At 43.1% G+C, this 21,200-nt stretch overlaps 1 protein-coding gene across 8 annotated transcripts in view; it reads left to right on the top strand.

Annotated features, from left to right (window-relative positions):
- Window positions 1-21,200, top strand: part of KCNT2 (potassium sodium-activated channel subfamily T member 2) — a 224,314-nt gene that overhangs the window by 178,422 nt on the left and 24,692 nt on the right. For 5 of the 8 annotated variants that reach the window (XM_028732538.2, XM_028732536.2, XM_028732535.2 and 2 more), the window contains 5 exons: window positions 1,411-1,627; window positions 3,121-3,226; window positions 4,702-4,874; window positions 7,706-7,777; window positions 14,843-14,977. In XM_028732538.2, the coding sequence (XP_028588371.2) occupies window positions 1,411-1,627; window positions 3,121-3,226; window positions 4,702-4,874; window positions 7,706-7,777; window positions 14,843-14,977 (703 nt within the window). The remainder of the gene's footprint in view (window positions 1-1,410; window positions 1,628-3,120; window positions 3,227-4,701; window positions 4,875-7,705; window positions 7,778-14,842; window positions 14,978-21,200) is intronic. The other 3 variants (XM_028732539.2, XM_028732541.2, XM_028732537.2) reach the window with 1 other exon arrangement.

Below are 21,200 nucleotides of genomic sequence, written 5' to 3'. Positions count from 1 at the left end.
GATTGGTGATGCTGTTGAGGAGAAAGCAGTCCTCTCATATTACAGTCGGCTGAGACTATTGCAATGGGGCATCTAAAAAAAAGGGGGTGTTCCTTATCTTCCATGGGCCAATGCATAACTAAGGGGTCAAAGAAAGCACCAGCTTTCATCTTTTCTGCTGCAAACAGTTCAGGTCTGTTGCTTCACAAGCCAGCTTCCACCTATGGCCCAGTGGCTCCCTGCTTGTGGAAAGCTCTCCCCAGGGATGTTCGCCTGACACCTCCATTATACACCTTTAAAAAAGCTAAAGGGACCCCTGACCATTAGGTCCAGTCGTGACCGACTCTGGGGTTGCAGCGCTCATCTCGCTTTATTGGCCGAGGGAGCTGGCGTACAGCTTCTGGGTCATGTAGCCAGCATGACTAAGCCGCTTCTGGCGAACCAGAGCAGTGCACAGAAACGCCGTTTACCTTCCCGCCAGAGCGGTACCTATTTATCTGTTTGCACTTTGACGTGCTTTCGAACTGCTAGGTTGGCAGGAGCTGGGACCGAGCAACAGGAGCTCACCCCGTCGCAGGGATTCGAACCGCTGACCTTCTGATTGGCAAGTCCTAGGCTCTGTGGTTTAAGCCACAGCGCCACCCAGGTCATACACCTTTAGGCGCCAGGCAAAAACTTTCCTCTTTAACCAGGCCTTTGGCTGATGGGCATCCGATGCCCTTTAGAATAAGGTTACCAGATTTTTTTTCAATGAATCCGGGGACACTTTTCAACTTCAATGGATTTTGTATGGGGACTGATTTGTAAATCCGGGGACTGTACCTGGGAAACAGGGACGTCTGGTAACCTTACTTTAAAAATGTGTTGGGAGGGGGCTATTGGGTTGTTTTTGTTTCTGTTTTGATTGTATATTTTGTGTTTTTATTTTGTGATTTTATCTTCTGAACCACCCTGAGACCTGTGGGTATTGGGCAATATGCAAATTTAGAGAGATAGATGATAGATAGATAGATAGATAGATAGATAGATAGATGATAGATAGATGATAGACAGATAGACAGATAGAGTATTGGTAGGTTAGTACACTTATGTGATGTTGTAAGATTCAGTCCAATGTTCTGCCAATTCCATTTGAAGTGAATAATAGGAAGTGATTTGAAGTGAGAGGGAGAGGGGAACTGAAGCCCTCATTCCATGTTTTTATTTTTTAAAAATGTGCAGTACATTTTAGCTACCCCTCTGCAGATTTCTAGCCTCAGAGGATTGAGGTCTCTGCTGACCTCTCCATGCCCAGGGATGCAGTTCTGACATCACATCAAGTTTGGTTCTTAGTCCTCTGGTTCAAATAAAATATGTTGGCCCTCCCGCTACGCACACACATCCCTTTTCAAATGCTAGATTGTTTTGTTTCTTTTCTGCCTTTCCTTCCAGGTACCGTGGCTATAGATTTGCAAGATACCAGCTGCAGATCTCCAAGCGTGGCTACCTTAACCCTTCCTTCAGAGGCAGGAAAAACAGGCAGGAGGCCTAGCATAGCACCCGTTTTGGAGGTTGCTGACACCTCAGCAATTCATACCTGCGACCTCTTAAGTGACCAGTCAGAAGATGAAACAACTCCCTCAGACGAAGAAGTTTCGAATGGCCTTGAGTATGTTCAGTTCACATAAATAAGTTGTGTTTTTTTAGCATGGAGCTGAAGAAAGGAAATTAGATGTGATGGAAATAATTAGAAGCAAAATGTTAATATTTTCATGTGAGGCATGCGCCATCTTTCCCCAGAATATGTACTTTGGTGCTGAAGGATAGAATTCAAGAAAATGGTTAGCGGTAAAAGACAAAGCAGTAAAATCCTGATTTTTAATCTTGCCTATGACTAATAATAACAGAAATTAAAATTAGAGGAGAGGGAACTCATGGTCCCAATGGTACAAATATGCATTTATACAGTGGAACTTACCACACCCACTGGAAACTGGGCCAGTTCTCTCCCGTGAGCGTAATAACTGTTATCAGCAGAATCAGTTCCCTTTTGGCAAAGGCAAGTTTTTCTGAAGTAAAAGAAAAGGGAACAGAGTGCACCAAAAGGACAACAGAAGTTAACAGCCGGGAAGTCCGAAGCCAAAAGGTCAGGGTATGCAAACAGGGATGGTTGCATATGCAAAGTAAGATTTGATCAACAATCCAATGCTGAGTTTTTCTTTTTGTAGACTCAGAGGAAAAGAGGCTTAGGGAAATGAGGCAGCAGTGAGATCACAGGCAGAGCAACTGAACCAGGAAAGCCCATTTTTTTTGTTTTGTTTTTTTCTTGTTTTGCAGATATGCAGTAGTTTTTTTAAAAAAATTCCAGATTGCTACATAGGGACACTAGTGAGACTGAATAAAAACTGGAATATTCTCCATAGTAACTCTATGTCTCAGGTAAAGGAGGCTACAATGTACATGGAAAGATATTTATAATAAATAATAATAAATTTTTATTTATACCCCACCCTCCCTGGCCAAGGCTGGGCTCAGGGTGGCTAACACCAAATATGAATTACAATAAAACGTAATAGAAAAAACAAAACGACAACAAACAAACAAACAAACAAACAAACAAACAAACAAACAGTTAATTAAAATACGGCTTAAAATACAGCTTAAAATGGAGCCTCATTTTAGTAGTAGCCCATAAATGAAGACCATAAAGGGAGGAAACATCAGATATTCGCCCGAGCCAGCTATCCATGCTGGTCCTACATGGGCCAGCAAAAAAGCCAAGGGAAAATTTATATACCAAATCCTATATAAGGGGTCAGAGTCTAATCCGAAAGCCAGGCGGAACAGCTCCATCTTGCAGGCCCTGCAGAAAGATGTCAAATCCCGCAGGGCCCTAGTCTCTTGTGACAGAGCGTTCCACCATGTTGGGGCCACTGCTGAAAAGGCCCTGGCTCTAGCTGAAACCAACCTAACCTCCTTGAGGTTTGGGACCTCCAAAGTGTTGTTATTTATGGACCTTAAAGTCCTCCGTGGGGCATACCAGGAGAGGTGGTCCCGTAGGTACGAGGGTCCTAGGCAGCGGAGTCCCCACTGTACTGGAATGTGTCCTGAGGAAGCTCATAGCTGAGAGTGATAATGAGACCACACATTTCTTTGTTTTAGGTATCTGAAAGGCTATCCCCCTTACTCCCCGTACATAGGAAGTTCTCCTACCTTCTGCCATTTGCTTCATGAAAAAGTGCCGTTTTGCTGCCTAAGGTTAGATAAGGTAAAGTTACGGTTTTGTGTAAAGTGTTTCCTGTGTGTTTATTTTGTGCACATGGCTGCATTTGTATCCTAGATAATTCAACCTTAAGTCCATAAGACCTGTTACACAGTTTTGTTTGCATGGTTCATGGCTTGCCATGTAGAATCATGGTTGCCGCGGCCCTGCACATATTAGTCTAGCCCAGTGTTTCCCAAACTTGGGTCTCCAGCTGCTTTTTTGGACTACAACTCCCATCATCCCTAGCTAGCAGGACCCAGTGGTCAGGGATGATGGGAGTTGTAGTCCAAAAACATCTGGAGACCCAAGTTTGGGAAACACTGGGCTAGCCCTACCCAGAGATGTTCTTCTGAAGGGGCAGAAGCTTCATACACTGTGAGAGTAGAGTTGCCATATAAGGCCATGTAAGGTAGATGCAACCTTGAAATTGGGGTTAGGCTTCAGAGTCCTATGATTCTGTTGTGAGCAATGGGTTATTTTGAGAGGGGCAGGCAATGCAGAGCTAGGTTTCATTCATAGGCATGGAGGAAGCAAAACCTTTTGTCTGCATGTATGTCCAAGAAGATGAGAAACATACCTAGATCAGAAAGTACTTCCTTGATCGGATACGGCAGGATATATTTAACTGCCCTGACTGGTTCCAGTCCAGTGCAAACATGAGACCAAATTTCTCATGTTCCACATGTGAAATTGTCCATCATGCAACAGCAGCATGGAAAATATGGGGAATGTTCATCTGTGTGGCCTGGGAAGAACTCAAAATCAAATTAACTATAAGTTCGTCTTATTATTTATCACATTTTAAACTGCTGTTCAGTCTATTTAGAATTTCCTCAGCAGCTTACAATATTTCCACAGCAGCTTACAATAATATTTTATTCTTTTTTCCATATAGAAAGTTACACTTGTTACTCAACAATTATATTCCGATTCAACAAAATGAGTGACTTCCTGATCACTCAACATTAATGTTTAGAACCCAAATTACATACAATTTTGTTTGAAGGTTCCATCTTATCCAAGTTCATCTTCTCTTACACGTTTCTTTATATTTTCTGCTATTTCCTTACACTTCAAACCCCCCTGTGGTCTTCACGAATGGGAAATAACTTTTTATATAGACTAAAAAAGGTTTCTGCTCTTCTTTAAAAGATAATAAATTTGTGTCTTTAATCAGCACTGTCTATTTTGCCGTCTCTGCATAGGTTTTCATCAACCATTCTCCCATTGAGGGTTATCTTACAATAATCTGAATAAATAACAATATTATTATAATTTCCATTTTTATAGTACTGAACATGATGAGTTTGTTCAATATAGGTGCTCTGTTGTGCATGCAACAATATTTCATGAAGTGGACAGGTCTTTAAATTCAACAAATTCATGTACCATCAAGTTACTATGTTGAGGATGAAGTCTTCTTGCAGTCTCTCCTGTAAACGGAGGCCATGGTGCCTGTTTTAACTTTCTGGTTTTAGGGATGCCAACATAATTACTACGAAGATGCCAAAGCCTACGGATTCAAAAACAAAATCATAATAGTGGCTGCAGAGACTGCTGGGAATGGTCTCTACAACTTTATCGTTCCTCTCAGGGCTTATTACAGACCAAAGAAAGAACTCAATCCAATAGTATTACTACTAGATAATCCGTAAGTGGATTTAAAATGCTGTTTTTATTATTATTAATATACTGATATGGGTTCATATTCAGGGCACGATATGTTCTACATTATCCCTGGCTAATTCATTAAATGGGTGGTTTTCAACTGGAAGTATTATGGCATCAGTACCTTGAAGATGGTCAGCAGCAAGCGTTTATTCTATGCACCAACGGTGAAGTTCAGATATGACAGATTAAGGTGCAACTGCCTTGAAAATATGGCAAAATGAAATTTCAACATGGCTATCGCTTGAGCTGTAGAAGGATCATCTGTACATATTAGCTTGCCATTCGTATTCCTGGGAATTGCAAAATACTACATTTCATCTTGAAAGAGTCCACCGCCACCCTTCACACAGACGCATGCATACACTGTTTTGTGGGTTTGTTTGTTTGTTTGCTCAAATTCAAGCTTTCAGCCCACTCAACCTCCACCAGATACCGTATTTTTTGCTCTATAAGACTCACTTTTTCCCTCCTAAAAAGTAAGGGGGAATGCGTGTGCGTCTTATGGAGCGAATGCAGGCTGCACAGCTATCCCAGAAGCCAGAACAGCAAGAGGGATCGCTGCTTTCGCTGCGCAGAATTTTTTTCTTCTTGTTTTCCTCCTCCAAAAACTAGGTGCATCTTATGGTCTGGTGCGTCTTATAGAGCGAAAAATACAGTAACCTGTTTCTCACGTTCTGAACTTCTGCATATGTATGGTTGCTTCACAGGGAAACGTACATTAGGGTTACCACACGTCCTCGGTTCCCGGGGACAGTCCCCAGATTTGCAAATCTGTCCCCGGACAAATTCCGTCCCCAGATTTGCAAATCTATCCCTGGGAAACGTGGCAGTGGCAGCCTCAGCAGCCTGGAACCAGCCCGGTAGCACAGTTGGCTCTGGCTGGCTTCAGGAGCTTCTCGCTGCCACCGCCACTGCTGAAGGGGAACCAGGGATGTCCAACAGTACAGATCTCCTGCCCCCTTTGTTTTGACAGATTGGAGGAGGCTTGGGAATAACGGACAGGTGGGCGTTGCCCAGGAAGGGCGCAAGGCACATGGTTTCTCTGCCAGGCAAGGTGTAAAGCCCTTCTTTTGCACCCTGTCAAACATAAATGCACAGAGGTTTTTTTAAAACCTGGGCAACAGCTGCCCGCCCGTGACTCGCAAGCCTCCCCTAATCAGTCAAAACGAGGAACAGGGCAGGAGATCAGGGAAGGGTCAGGATTCACAGGCAGGTGGCTGTTGCCCAGTTTTTAAAAAAACTCTGCACATTTATGTTTCACAGGGTGCAAAAGAAGGGCTTTGCACCTGTATACAATATGCATGTGTGCTTGGGCCCAGGGTCTTTTGCCTCACCATCCCCTCTACTGACTCCCTGTTGCTACTCAGCTTTTAAAAAAAAGTGTCCCCGAATTCATTGAAAAAAACCTGGTAACCGTAGCATAAATTGGAATGCATTTGCCCTGACAAAGGCTTAGCTAATAATAACAGGTCGCTTTTACGTTATTGCAAAGGGAAGCTTTTAGTATTTTAAACAAGAACACAAGAAGTTAAGAGCAAGAACCCTGAACTGTCACGGTTCCCTTCCTTATGTCGTATAGTCTCATAATATCAGCCTTCACTAATGTAAGATCTTGAACCTATGATCAATAGTAGATCTCTTTCTAGCTCTTCCTTTCCGGGAATCATAATGTGTGAACTGTCTTTAAGATATTGTTTCAATGTCACCTCTGAAAATTTCACACTGCGCTGAAATTTGGAGTTTAAAACCACAGTGCCCTCTAGTGCTCGCACTACATCCTGTTTGTGAGGCTTATATTTTAAATATAACATTTTAAAAGTATTGTTTCCCCCCAGTATTCTGTAGCACACTTCCCTCTCCCTGTGTTGCCGTTTCTCAGTATATTGACAACAGCAACAAAAAGGGAATATTGACAAAATACGGTTCACAAATCTATTTATTTATATTTCTACACCGTCCTTCTTCCCCATAGGAACACAGTTAAAACATAAAATCAAAACCATTCCGCAGCAAGCATCGAAAACTATGCCATTTCACATGCCTCCTGAAAATGCATGTATGAAAAGTTTTGCTTACACAAAGCGTTACTGATCCTGTAGCTCAGCGACTCCACAGTAATCCAACACTGAGTTAGATAGACTTAAATCCTATTGATTTCAACAGGATTCATGAGGATGAAATTGTGCACAAAAATTTGGCCATTTTATATGAGATGATGGCTGGGTGACTGGGGAAACCCAGCCAGATGGGTGGGGTATAAATAATAATAATAATAATAATAATAATAATAATAATAATAATAATAATTATTATTATTATTATTATTATTATTATTATTATTATTATTATTATTATATTACCAATCTGCTGCAGCAGCATCTGGCAAGGTACTGATAGGCTGAAAAAGGCCTATATGATCTGCCCTATGCACACTGTTGCGCCACCCACATGCAGCCCCTAACTATTTGGGGCCACGTTGCAAGAAAGTGATTCCTACAGGGTGTGTGGGAAAGGTATCTGTCTTTATCAATACAGTGTTGTTAAGCATAGGGTTTATTCTGCCCTGTAAAGCATCTGATTTCGACACTTTTGCTAGAAGTACTGATATGTATATAATCATATTTATTTGATAGTTTTCCCTAAGTAAAAACCCTGTTACCTGGAGTTATAATGAGATAAACCTTTTGAATGAACAATAATAAAAAAGTATTCTTTGAGTTATCATAGTATTTCCAAATTGCATTTGTTAGCATTTTAGTTCATGACTCTTTGTGACAATATGTTTCGCTTTGTGACCCATCTGCTGCTTAGGCCAGATATGCATTTTCTGGATGCAATCTGTTGGTTTCCAATGGTTTACTACATGGTGGGCTCTATTGACAAGTAGGTAAAAAAAATCCTTGGAACACTCAATATTGTAGTGTGCTGTGCCGTGCTGTGCTGTGTAATTGCATGTGTCCCTATGTGGTGTCATAGTTCAAATGGTAGCATATTTGCATGCGTGTTTATCCTTCACCCTTCTGAACCATTGAGTTACTAGTTTACCCTTTAAAAATAACAATACTGTTTCTGAGACCCAGATTCCAGTTTGCTTTGGAAGGACTCTATTGTTGGGGACAGTATTTCTGCAAGTCTAAGTAACCATGACTCACGTTCAAGTCACTGGGACACCTACATTACTGTCTGTCTTGCTCTCTAGACACTCAAAAAGGTTCTGGGGAATTCAAGGTCACTCCATTATGACATGAAGGTTTTAGGCTGATCCACAGGAGTGGTTTAGACATCTGGCAAGAATACAGCGTGATATGGGACTTGGAGAGCTAGAGCTACACCGTTTCTGAGTTTATTTCTCTCCAACACACACACACACCCCTTTGTGGCTAGTCTAATAATTACAGTACCTTGCAATTATTGCGCTATGTGCTGCTGTGACTTCTTGTTTAAAACTTGTCCTTGTTTTAGAACTGGGTACATCCAATGAAAAGACTTGTTTCCATTTGCACTTATGCCACAAAAAGGGAGCTAGACAGTCTTTACAAACTGACCTTGCCTTTTTTTAAAAAACCGTTTTCATTTGTTTTTACAAATATAAATTTATTAGAATGCAAATGTATATCCATATACAGAGATTACTCTGAATCTCGAGACTTCCCCCATCCCCTCCATGGGTATCATTGTCGACATTTAGAACTGCATATTATTCCATAATCTATATTTTATATCCAACCATAGTTTCCATAGTATTTGTTACATTACAAGTGAGATTAAAATCCTGCAAATGTTTTCATCTGCTTGCAGTGGTTTCTTAATTTTTTCCCATTCTTTTGTAAAGTTTTTGTCCTCTTGGTTCCTGAGCTTTCCAGTCAGGTTTGCCATTTCAATGTAGTCCATAAGCTTGGTTTGCCAATCTTCTCTGATGGGGACTCTTTCTTCTTTCCACCTCTGGGCTAATAGCATTCGAGCAGCTGTTGTCACATACATAGAGAGTCTTTTCTTTTTCTTTGGAATATCGCTAACTATAATTCCTAATAGAAAGGCTTCTGGTTTTTTAACAAAAGTTATTTTAAACATTATTTTTCATATCATTATATATCACCTCCCAGAAAGCTTTTACTACCTTACACAACCACCACATATGATAAAAGCACCTTTGCAAACTTACGTTGCATTTTTGTCCAAGCCAGTTTTTGTTTGGAACTGGGATTAGATTTTTTTGTTGTTTTACTTCTGCTTGTCAAGGGCTTTTTGGTGTGCTATCAAATGCCCCCCTGCCATTTTATCTGTTCATCCAAGTCCCAAAACTTACAGGCAGGGCTTGTGATCCCCTCTTACATTGCTGTGGGCTCCTATTCTGGGCTTACATGGTGGTGAACAACAGGGGCATGCCCATAAGCAGAGGAGCAGTTTGCGACTGCTATTTACATTTCCCAAAATGCTTTGTAGAACCCCTGACATGCCAGTACTTTGAAGCAATGTGGGAAGTTTAAATTTAAAAAGTGTTGCCATTTAAATTCCCCAGAGGGAAATGTTACATGACAGCTGCAGGCCATCCTTTGCTTCCAAGTTGGAAGTTTCCCCAAACTCTTCCCTGTGGATTAGTACAGAAGATGCAAATTTCCCTGGATACATAAAAACAGCCTTTGGAATTTTTGCAGAGCTCTGTCTTAGTTGTTATTGGCAGCAATGGCTGATATATATTTTTAAAAACAAGAAACACACTTAAAATTGGTGTATAATTCAGCAGCTGATTGTTGCTGCCATATATAAAATCGTAATCTGAACAATTAGGTTTGATATGATGGGAATAAGCTATTTTTGTATGAATTTTCAACATCTCCCTGTTTCTTCTCCACTCTGCTTTCCCAATCAAACTTTCTCATCCTCTCCTCTGAAGCTGCCTCCCCACCCATAAAATCTACACCCTGTGGAGAAAATGTGTTTTTTGAGGGGTGAGAGGAAAAGCAGGGAATTACCATTGCATTAGCAGAACTCTGCACACACAGTGTTGGATACAGTGGTGCCTCACAAGACAAAATTAATTCGTTCCGCGAGTTTTGTCGCCTTGCGATTTTTTTCGTCTTGCGAAGCACGGTGTCGGAAAAGTTTTGGAAAAGCTTCAAAAATCACCAAAGTCTTCAAAAACCTCAAAAAAGGCTACCACACCGCGCGCTATGAGTTGCTCCTCGAAGTCAAGTCGCAACTGTATTAACGGTGTTAAGAAAAAGGAAACAAACTTGCAAGACGTTTCCGTCTTGCGAAGCAAGCCCATAGGGAAAATCGTCTTGTGAAGCAGCTCAAAAAACAAAAAACCCTTTCGTCTTGCGGGTTTTTTGTCTTGCAAGGCATTCGTCTTCCGAGGTACCACTGTACAACCCAGTATTTTTGTAGGCTGCCATGAATATTTTTGTTTAAATATCAGTGTTTCCTGATCATCTTGAGTTAGGTCCAGATTAAGTAACTTGAACACAGTTCCCAATACTTGCCTCATTGTTTTTGTGTGATCTAAATTCAGCTAACTTAGCACAACTTAGCGGAGCCAACCAGTGCCATTTATTTGGGCAAAACCTGCTGATACATTAAACTTCTCTTCCTTCTGGCACAAGGTGGATCTTTAGTTAATTGGAAAACTTAAAATACACTGGAGAAAACAGGTTGTATGTTGTAGTTATGGCATCTTCTGCCGGGTTTTAAAGCTGGAAGTTATATCTGAATTTAGTAAAGCAACATTAATCAAAAGACCCTTTTGTGAGAAGTACAAAGGTTTTTGGCCACTGCGGCATAACTTATCAATGAATCCCGTCTAGACCACCTTCTCTCCTGTTATTTCTCATTTCCAGTTATTAAAAGTTAATAGCCTGGCAAAAATACAAAAGAATGCTATAAAATTATAATGAGTTGGGAGGAAATTGTGGTAATTTGGCATCTTAATGCTTATCTGTTCAAATGATATTAAGACTGCATGTCTAATTTCATCTGTTAATAATTTATGTAGCAGATCATTATGTTTGCACTGTGGTCTAATACACTTGAAATCAAAGTAGTCTCAACTCCTGTTAGCTGTCTCAGTAAGCCTATATCCTGACTGGAAATACACACACGTGGGGAATACCAGTGTTTTCAGACCCTTCTAGCCCTTAGTATATTTATGCACCCATTCCTTTGATGAAGAATCCCTGAAGATTCCAGAGGATTCTGGGACTCATTCTAAGTAGGCATTCTCAGTTCATTCATTGTCGAGCCTCGCCATTGCCCCTCGTGAGTTAGGAGCATCGTGCTAATGGATCATAACCCTCCATGCCCTAGTTTCACCCACTTTTGAAACATTTTCGGTAACTTGACGAGCTGTCATCTGAACATACAGTGAAGAATACCTACAACGCCCATTCACGATGCTGAAATCACAGTCAATCTGAATTTACCATGGACAGAATGTCAATCTTTTGAATCTGTGTTCAAGCACATAATGGTTGTTCTTCCGAGTCAACAGGAATGTCTAATTTATTTAGTGAAGAGTTCATTTCCTAGTCTTTGCATTCTCAATCCCTTGACTACACCAGACAACCTACATGTTGTATGTGACGGGGGGATAGAATATGTGAACTTGCCTGTAAATATTGCGGTATTGGAGACTCAAGCTACAAATGATGTAAATGTGCTTTCCTGGAGTGTGGGTTGCTTTTTTGTTTTGTTTTGTTTCACCCAGAGGAGCTAAATCAACTGCAATTAGTAATGCACAAATTTGTCAGTTTTCGTTACCTTACATTTCTGAATCTTATATTCTGTTTGCCATGTACCTGCATCTGCTTGTTACACAGCTTTCTCCTCATGGACGTAGTTTAACGTAATTTTGCCCTGCATACATGTTTTTGAAAGGATCTCCCCTTACTATAATGCATTGCTGTACATTATTTTTTTGCTTGCTAAGATGTGCATTTTTCTGCACGATTCACCTAAATATATATCTGGTTCGATAACTTCATTACAAAATTCAGATAAGTGTGAATTTGGAAAGACAGCAGCGTATGCTTGGCGTTTTATTTCCAGAAATTCCATTTAGGCAGCTACTGAACTTAATTTCTTGTCTCTAGCTAGAATCTGGATTAGAAGTTTCCTCCACCCACAGTAAAAGGGGTGGGGTTTTTGATAAGACAAATGACCTGAAGTGAACGGGGAGTTCTCTCTTGTGCAAAATTCTGAACTAAACGGCAGTTTTGTTTAGCTGCTACACACACACACACACACACACACGCACCTTGGAAAAAACATTCAGAAACCTTAGTGTCTTTGGGAGCTGACTCTTAGACCATCATGTTCACCTCAATATTAACTTAGTATGCCCCATCCACAGGGCTCTCTTTCTGTTTTTGCATGCTTGCATCAGCATCAAAAGTGTTTCTTTGTGTTTCCAAAGCAACATCCATATCTGTTACATTCCCCCATAGAGTGGTGTGGGGGATGCTTTCAATGGACCTTCTTGCAATTTGAGAACGACAGTTTGAAGTGCTAGAGCTAGCGTAGAGTAGTGGTTAAGAGCGGTGGACTCGTAATCTGGTGAACCGGGTTCGATTCCCCGCTTCTCCACATGCAGCTGCTGGGTGACCTTGGGCCAGTTTGTTGTGGGGGAGGAAGAGAAAGGAGATTGTTAGCCTCTTTGAGACTCCTTAGGGTAGTGATAAAGCAGGATATAAAATCCAAACTCCTCTTCTCCTGCTGCTTTCTTAATTATTGCTACTGTGGCATGACTGCCAGTCGTGGAAAGCTGCAGGTGTCAACTGTCTGAATGTAGTTTCCCACGCCATATGGAAACAAACCCAGTTTGTTTTAACCTTAGTGTACATTCAACAGACAGCCTCTGCCTTGCTGTCTCTCTGACAAGCCTTCATGTATGATAAATGCCTGCAAATGTATTTGTTATGTTCACACTTTATGTCAGGCACCCCCAAACTCGGCCCCCCAGATGTTTGGGGACTACAACTCCCATCATCCCTGACTACTGGTCCTGTTAGCTAGGGATGATGGGAGTCGTAGTCCCCAAACATCTGGCCAAGTTTGGGGGTGCCTGCTTTACGTGTTCACCCAAAACTTACGGGGCGTGCAATTAATGAACTTCATTTGTGCAAAGCAATCCTCCCATGGAGCAACCTTCTTGGTGGATTGAACAAGGCAAGGAGAAGACAGTGAGGGCTTGCGTAATGTCAAGCACTGCCAAACTTTGTCTCACATCTTAGAAGCAAATTAAATGCTTTCACACACTGGGAAACCATTGCAGGGAATAATGTCATCATGTTGTGTTTCCGGAAGAATGCAGTTTCATGAGAAGCCTTTGGAAATGAAATATGATTATTTGAAATGCCATCTTAATGCAACTCAAGCAATAGTTTTACCAACATTTTTTTTAAAACGGAAGGCTTGCGCCTGCCATCCTTCCTAGCATGCTATGTAATTACTTCCTACCAACTATCCAATATGGTATGTCTGGTTTATTCATTTTTTTTAAATTGACCTTTACTTTTTTAGTTAGAAATAGTGTCCCAAAAGATAGTAATCAGCCAAGGGAAATTGATCATGCTGTGGGTCAGTACATATGCAATGCCTAATTAACCACAGTTTAATAAGTTGGATGCCAGACTCAGAAAGATTGTTTCTTTCCCACTCCATGAAGCAAACATTTCTCTGTGGTTAAGCAGTATATTGGCAGTGACATTGGCTGTTGAAATCTGAAACTGGGTTTTAATGTGGGTTTCAGATACTGGTTTAAAGCGAGCTTTATTTGTGCTGTTCACATACGCAAGCACATTAAGCAAATCACAATTGTCATCCACAAGTTAGAGGGTGAAGTCTAAAGGTGATGGAGCTTCCTCTACTCAAGGATTTCTACTCATTTCATTTCATATATTAGGCTTATTAGTCACTTGTCATGCAAAGGTCTCCAAGAGAAGAAGAAGAAGAAGAAGAAGAAGAAGAAGAAGAAGAAGAAGAAGAAGAAGAAGAAGAAGAAGAAGTGCAATATATATTACCATGGGGGTTGGGAGAAATAAGTCAATACATTTATATTTTATATAATATAACATTCATTTTCATAAGATTCCCCCCGCCTTTAAACTCCCCACCCCACCCAGATGTCTGGTGTCAAGGCCAGCTGTTGTAAACCAGGGGTGGGTTGGTCCAGTGTCTTCCAGGGATGGTCCACCATCTCTCCTCTCACTTCAGGGGGCAGCAGTAGGAAAACAAAGCAAAAAGTTGATAATGAGCACAACTTAGAACCCTGAAATATTGGGATTATAAATCATGGTGGGAGCCTCCAGGAGGAGAGGAGCCCCCCATTGTAGACCACCCTCCAAAGTGTGGAAGGCAACAGAGCTATCAACACAGAGCTGTGTTCCCTTGTACTTGTGCGTAAGATTTCCATGCAACCAGGCACACTCAAATATATCTTGAGTCAACTTCGCTGAAGCAGCTGCTATCAAAGTCAACCCTTATTAAAAGTGTGAGTGGGTGGGATTTCTCTTGCAAGGCTGGGGCTGCAGGAAACGAATGAACATTCCTGTGGCTGGCTCTTGATTAGTTCATCAAAGTTAAAACAGAACCAGATTTATCTGTGCATTGATCTTCTGAGGAGCTGAGTCATGCCACATGACCATTGGGCCCATAGTAACCATCTGAAAACTAGTTGAAATAAATGTCATATATTGGCTTTCTGCTTCCCTATTGCATATAAGGAGCCGCCACAACAGCAAATGTTTGGTGGTGGTTGTTTTTTTGCATGCTAAGGTGCAACAAAGGTTGAGTCCAATGACTTCCAGGGCAATCAGCTCACCACAGGTTGTAAATTGACCTCCAGGGTTCCAAATTCCTAAATATTGTAAAGGTTGCTTACAATATGTGGCTAATTTTATGACGAGCCATATGTTTTTAACATTGCCTAACATTTTGCCCTGTTTTCAAAAGCCTAGATGATTTGCTAAGGTGTGGTGTGACCTTTGCTGCAAACGTGGTCGTGGTGGATAAGGAAAGCACCATGAGTGCTGAAGAGGACTATATGGCAGATGCTAAAACTATTGTAAATGTACAAACCCTCTTTAGGTAAGTGGCAGTACTTTTGTACCTTTGTTGCATATGGTATATTCTTGTTATGGTGAAGATTGCTAAGTGGAATGCACCCAGGGCAAAACCCCCCCCCCAAAAAAAAACTGACTACCCCACCCCCTAGATATGGCTTTGTTTAAATGTATGGTGTGAGCGTGACTTTATAAAATTTAAGAACAACCTATTTGTTAAAACCAAACCAAAACAAACCCCATGTGATCGATTAGGCGGGGCGTGGCTGATTTGGGCCCCCACAATATTTTATTCAAGTTGACACTCCTGGTTGGCACATATAGTATGATTAAGTCTGAAAATTCATGGCATGTTATATCTGCTCCAGGTCTTTCATCAATGGGTTGTGTTGGTTTAAGGAGTAGCTCTTGAGCAGTAGCTCTCTGCTTCTGTGTGTAAACTAAGAGATTGCTAGTAGGGTAGAAAACCTATGCGTGCACAACTATAAGATCACAGGCTTCCATTACCAATGTTTCACTGAACATGCAGATTTCAGGGGCGAGACCAATGGGAAGAGTCCCACTTGACATTTCAAAGATTAGGTATACACTTGGGAGCAGTGTCAGAAAGCATTTTATGCCATTTTATACAGACCAGTACACTACTGTTTAGTAGTACATATAATCTGTATTCACCTTCTCTTCTTTGGTCTGATATGGCCCTTTCTGTTTCTAGCCACATTTTCTTGGAGCCTAATTCTGTAGTTTCAGGATGACTTCGCTTCCACTTGAAGGTACCCAATACTGAGTTGAAACCATTGGCCCACTGAGCCCAATGCTGTCTACCCATTCTGGCTTAAACGATTCTCTTTAGCTAGAGGCACTGGGAATGAAACTTGGAACTTCTGCATGAAAAGTCATTAGCTCTTCCACTGAGTAAATTTTCTCTGCCTTTATGATTCATTCACATTTTCTGCATGTGAATCTGCTCGTAGTTTGCTACCTTACACCATCTATTTTAATGGTAGATTAATAGACTGGATGGCAGTGGATTTTAAAAAACCAAAAAAACCCTCTTTCGGGCACCATTTTTGCTTATAGTCCTGCTGTCATCTGTACCCTGAAGATTAACCATGATGAAATTGCTTGCCAATATTGCCATTATTGGACCCATAATTACTTCATCACAATTTTTTGTGTGCTCAAGGAACAAATGCCTCCAAGATGTTAATTTGCAGTACCGTATTTTTCGCTCTATAACACGCAGTTTTTTCCTCCTGGAAAGTAAGGGGAAATGTCTGTGCGTGTTATGGAGCGAATGCCTACAGATGGCAGGGGAATCCGCTGCAGTTGTGAGCAGTCCGTGGCTCTCTTTGAAACTGCAAAGCGGGTGTAAGCGGCTCCTGTCAGCGAGCCGAGCCGGGCAGGAGGGAGAGAAGCAGAGCGGGGTTGGTTGCTTTAAAACAACCCCGTGCTCTATGTCCCTCTCTCTTCTCCACTGAGCTGCTAAGTAGCAGCAAAGCTTTTCAGCCAGCCTAGCCGGGAGGAGGGAGAGAAGCAGATCGGGGCTGGTTGCTTTAAAACAACCCCGTGTCCCTGCCTGCAGTTTTTTGCTATCCGATTTTGGATCAGCCACTGTAGGGGCTGTGTGTGTGTGTGTGTGTGTGTGTGTGTGTGTGCTTGAGCTATCATTCTCCTCCTCCTCCTTCCTGTTCACTCTCACAGCGCCCCAGCGCTCTCCTGCGACTTTAGGAGTGATACTCTGTGTGTCTCTCTGTGTGTGAGGCATCGTTCTCCTTCTCTTGCTTCCCCTTCACTCTCCCAGCGCCCCTGCTACTTCCAGCGCCCCTGCGACTTTAGGATTGATACTCTGTGTGTGTGTGTGTGTGTGTCTGTGTGTGTGTGAGGCATCGTTCTCCTCTTGCTTCCCCTTCACTCTCCCAGCGCCCCTGCGCTCTCCTGCGACTTTAGGATTGATACTCGTGTGTGTGTGTGTCTGTGTGTGTGTGTGTGTGTGTCTGTGTCTGTGTGAGGCATCGTTCTCCTTCTCTTGCTTCCCCTTCACTCTCCCAGCGCCCCTGCTACTTCCAGCGCCCCTGCGACTTTAGGATTGATACTCTGTGTGTGTGTGTGTCTGTGTGTGTGTGTGTGTGTGTGTGTGTGAGGCATCGTTCTCCTCTTGCTTCCCCTTCACTCTCCCAGCGCCCCTGCGCTCTCCTGCGACTTTAGGATTGATACTGTGTGAGAGAGAGAGAGAGAGGGGGGGGGATCGTTCTCCTTCTCTTGCTTCCCACTCCCAGCGCCCCGGCACTCTCCTGCGACTTTAGGATTGATACTCTGTGTGTGTGTGTGTGTGTGTGTGTGTGTGTGTGTGTGTGTGAGGCATCGTTCTCCTCTTGCTTCCCCTTCACTCTCCCAGCGCCCCTGCGCTCTCCTGCGACTTTAGGATTGATACTGTGTGTGAGAGAGAGAGAGGGGGGGGGATCGTTCTCCTTCTCTTGCTTCCCACTCCCAGCGCCCCGGCACTCTCCTGCGACTTTAGGATTGATACTCTGTGTGTGTGTGTGTGTGTGTGTGTGTGTGTGTCTGTGTGTGTGTGAGGCATCGTTCTCCTCTTGCTTCCCCTTCACTCCCCCAGCGCCCCGGCGCTCTCCTGCGACTTTAGGATTGATACTCTGTGTGTGTGTGTGTGTGTGTGTGTGTGTGTCTGTGTGTGTGTCTGTGTGTGTGTGAGGCATCGTTCTCCTCTTGCTTCCCCTTCACTCTCCCAGCGCCCCTGCGCTCTCCTGCGACTTTAGGATTGATACTGTGTGTGTGTGTGAGAGAGAGAGGGGGGGGATCGTTCCCCTTCTCTTGCTTCCCACTCCCAGCGCCCCTGCCTCTCCTGCGACTTTAGGATTGATACTCTGTGTGTGTGTGTGTGTGTGTGTGTGTGTGTGTGTCTGTGTGTGTGTGAGGCATCGTTCTCCTCTTGCTTCCCCTTCACTCCCCCAGCGCCCCGGCGCTCTCCTGCGACTTTAGGATTGATACTCTGTGTGTGTGTATGTGTGTGTGTGTGTCTGTGTGTGTGTCTGTGTGTGTGTGAGGCATCGTTCTCCTCTTGCTTCCCCTTCACTCTCCCAGCGCCCCTGCGCTCTCCTGCGACTTTAGGATTGATACTGTGTGTGTGTGAGAGAGAGAGAGGGGGGGGATCGTTCCCCTTCTCTTGCTTCCCACTCCCAGCGCCCCTGCCTCTCCTGCGACTTTAGGATTGATACTCTGTGTGTGTGTGTGTGTGTGTGTGTGTGTGTGTCTGTGTGTGAGAGGGATTGTTCTCCTCCTCCTGCTTCCTGTTCACTCCCCCAGCGCCCCTGCGACTTTAGGGCGACTTTAGCATGGATCCACATGGATCCTCAGGATTTTTGCATTGGGCGACCCCAAACTCACCGTCAGATCACATGTCTGTGGCCACAGCATGAACCACAAAAATCATACATCCACTGTTTTGTTTAGAATATTTTTTTCTTGTTTTCCTCCTCTAAAAACTACGTGTGTGTTATGGTCTGGTGCGTGTTATAGAGCGAAAAATATGGTAATCCACAGCTGGGTTGCCCTTTCTTAAACAAACAAACAAACAAACAAAAAATCACTAACCATGAGAGGAAAAACAAAAAAAATTCCTTCCAGTAGCACCTTAAAGACCAACTAAGTTAGTTCTTGGTATGAGCTTTCGTGTGCATGCACACTTCTTCAGATACCTGGTATCTGAAGAAGTGTGCATGCACACGAAAGCTCATACCAAGAACTAACTTAGTTGGTCTTTAAGGTGCTACTGGAAGGAATTTTTTTTGTTTTGACTATGGCAGACCAACACGGCTACCCATCTGTAACATGAGAGGAAAATTCAGGAGAATCAGATGAAATCTAAATTAAAGCTTGCTTTCAAGATCCAGAAAAGATACTGGTATAGCCAAGAAAAATTAGACACACTTAACTGAAATACATTTTCCAGTTTAGTTATAGCTTGCAATAGGAATTATTTGCTATCTCCTGCTAGTTCATGCTTGTGTGTAGCATATAATCACTAGATGGCAGCCTTCTCCCGTATCTGAAATTTAGGAGAATGTATATATATATATATGGATATATGATTTGACTTAGTAAATCAAACAGCTACTCTATGTTTAAAAAGAAATACCAGTAATTTTGTAGCAGCAATGTGAGGATCTAGAAAACACATTTTTGGAAAATGGAGAAAAAGTTTTAGTGTTGGCGTTTTTCGTGTGTGAAGGTGCAACATAACTTTTTATGTTTTACTTATTACAAAGATCTAGTCACGGCCATCAATGGGGAAATTAAACATGTGGCATGCTTGTTTTAATCTCAAGTGTAGATCAGTGACAGATAGCAGGCCCATTTTGCCACTCCCTTTGCAGGTAACCAGTGGAGGCAGTTTTCCTCATGCTGTTTTAGGGACCACAGTTTGACATCCAAACATTTCATACCACAGCAGCAGGGAGGGCAGCTTAGTTTTTTTCTTTTAACTTTTAAGCGCTGCCTATCCTGAAGACGGGACGCGGGTGGCGCTGTGGGTAAAACCTCAGTGCCTAGGGCTTGCCGATCGCATGGTCGGCGGTTTGAATCCCCGCGGCGGGGTGAGCTCCCATCTTTCGGTCCCAGCTCCTGCCCACCTAGCAGTTCGAAAGCACCCTTAAGTGCAAGTAGATAAATAGGTACCGCTTTATAGCGGGAAGGTAAACGGTGTTTCCTTGTGCTGCGCTGGTGCTGGCTCGCCAGAGCAGCTTTGTCACGCTGGCCACGTGACCCGGAAGTGTCTCTGGACAGCGCTGGCCCCCGGCCTCTTAAGTGAGATGGGCGCACAACCCTAGAGTCAGACATGACTGGCCCGTGCGGGCAGGGGTACCTTTACCTTTACCTTTATCCTGAAGACAGCTTCAGTATGGCAGCAACAGCAGTAGAGCTGGGGCTGCCTGTCCCATCTCAAAATGTCACTGTGAAGGGCACTAGCATGCTTATCGTAATGGCCACCCTACTGGTCTATTTGTGGGATGCGGGTGGTGCTGTGCTCTAAACCACTGAGCCTCTTTAGCTTGCTGATCAGAAGGTTGACAGTTCGAATCCCTGTGATAGGGTGAGCTCCTGTTGCTCTGTCCCAGCTCCTGCCAACCTAGCAGTTCAAAAGCACGCCAGTGCAAGTAGATAAATAGGTACTGCTGCGGCGGGAAGGTAAATGGCATTTCCATGTGCTCTGGTTTCTGTTGCGGTGTTTCGTTGCACCAGAAGCAGTTTAGTTATGCTGGCCACATGACCTGGAAAGCTGTCTGTGGATAAATGCAGGCTCCCTCAGCCTGAAAGCGAGACGAGTGCCACAACCCCATCGTCCCCTTTGACTGGACTTAACCGTCCAGGGGTCCTTTACCTTTACTTGTCTCCATTTTGGATTTTGTCCATATTGCACCCACCCAACTTTGATGAATCCAAATACGAGAGAAAGACTTGTATATGATTGCTTTTGGTTGCAATCCTATACACACTTAACAGGAAAGAAATCCCACTGAACTCATTGGGGCTTACTTCTGAGTACAGTGGTACCTTGGGTTAAGAACTTTATTCGTTCTGGAGGTCCGTTCTTAACCTGAAACTGTTCTTAACCTGAGGTACCACTTTAGCTAATGGGGCCTCCCGCTGCTGCCGCGCGATTTCTGTTCTCATCCTGAAGCAAAGTTCTTAACCCGAGGTACTATTTCTGGGTTAGCGAAGTCTGTAACATGAAGTGTCTGTAACCTGAAGCATCTGTAACCCGAGGTATCACTGTAGTGTTCAACACAATCCTATACACATGTCTATTCAGTAATAAGCCCCACCAAGTTCCATGGAACTCCCTCCTAAAGTTTGTATACGATTGTGTAAGACCTGTGATTGGCTTTGGTAATGGACTGAATGAGACCCCAGAAAGTGAAGCTTAATCCATATAAGACTGAGAAACTGTTAGTGGGTGGTTCCCTAGGAGGTGGCCTGCTCTGGGTGAGGATATGCTTCCTCTGAAGGAGCAGGCATATAGCCTGGGAGTAATTCTGATGTTGCTTGAGGATCCAGTGACCTTGATGTTGTGGAGTTCCTTCCATCAGCTTTGACTTGTGGTCCAGCTACACCCCTACCTGGGCAGGAGCAGCCTAACCTCTGTTGTCTAGGTTGTGAGTCAAGGCCGTGCCCCTGCTTGGAGATATAATAATACACATGGACACAAGCACTTAGGTTAATGGGCTAAG

This window comes from Podarcis muralis, chromosome 5 (genome assembly GCF_964188315.1).
Source record: "Podarcis muralis chromosome 5, rPodMur119.hap1.1, whole genome shotgun sequence".
In the NCBI taxonomy this organism is placed as follows: Eukaryota; Metazoa; Chordata; class Lepidosauria; order Squamata; family Lacertidae; genus Podarcis; species Podarcis muralis.
The sequence above is the reverse complement of the archived record's forward strand: the minus strand, read 5'-3'. Positions and strand labels throughout refer to the sequence as shown.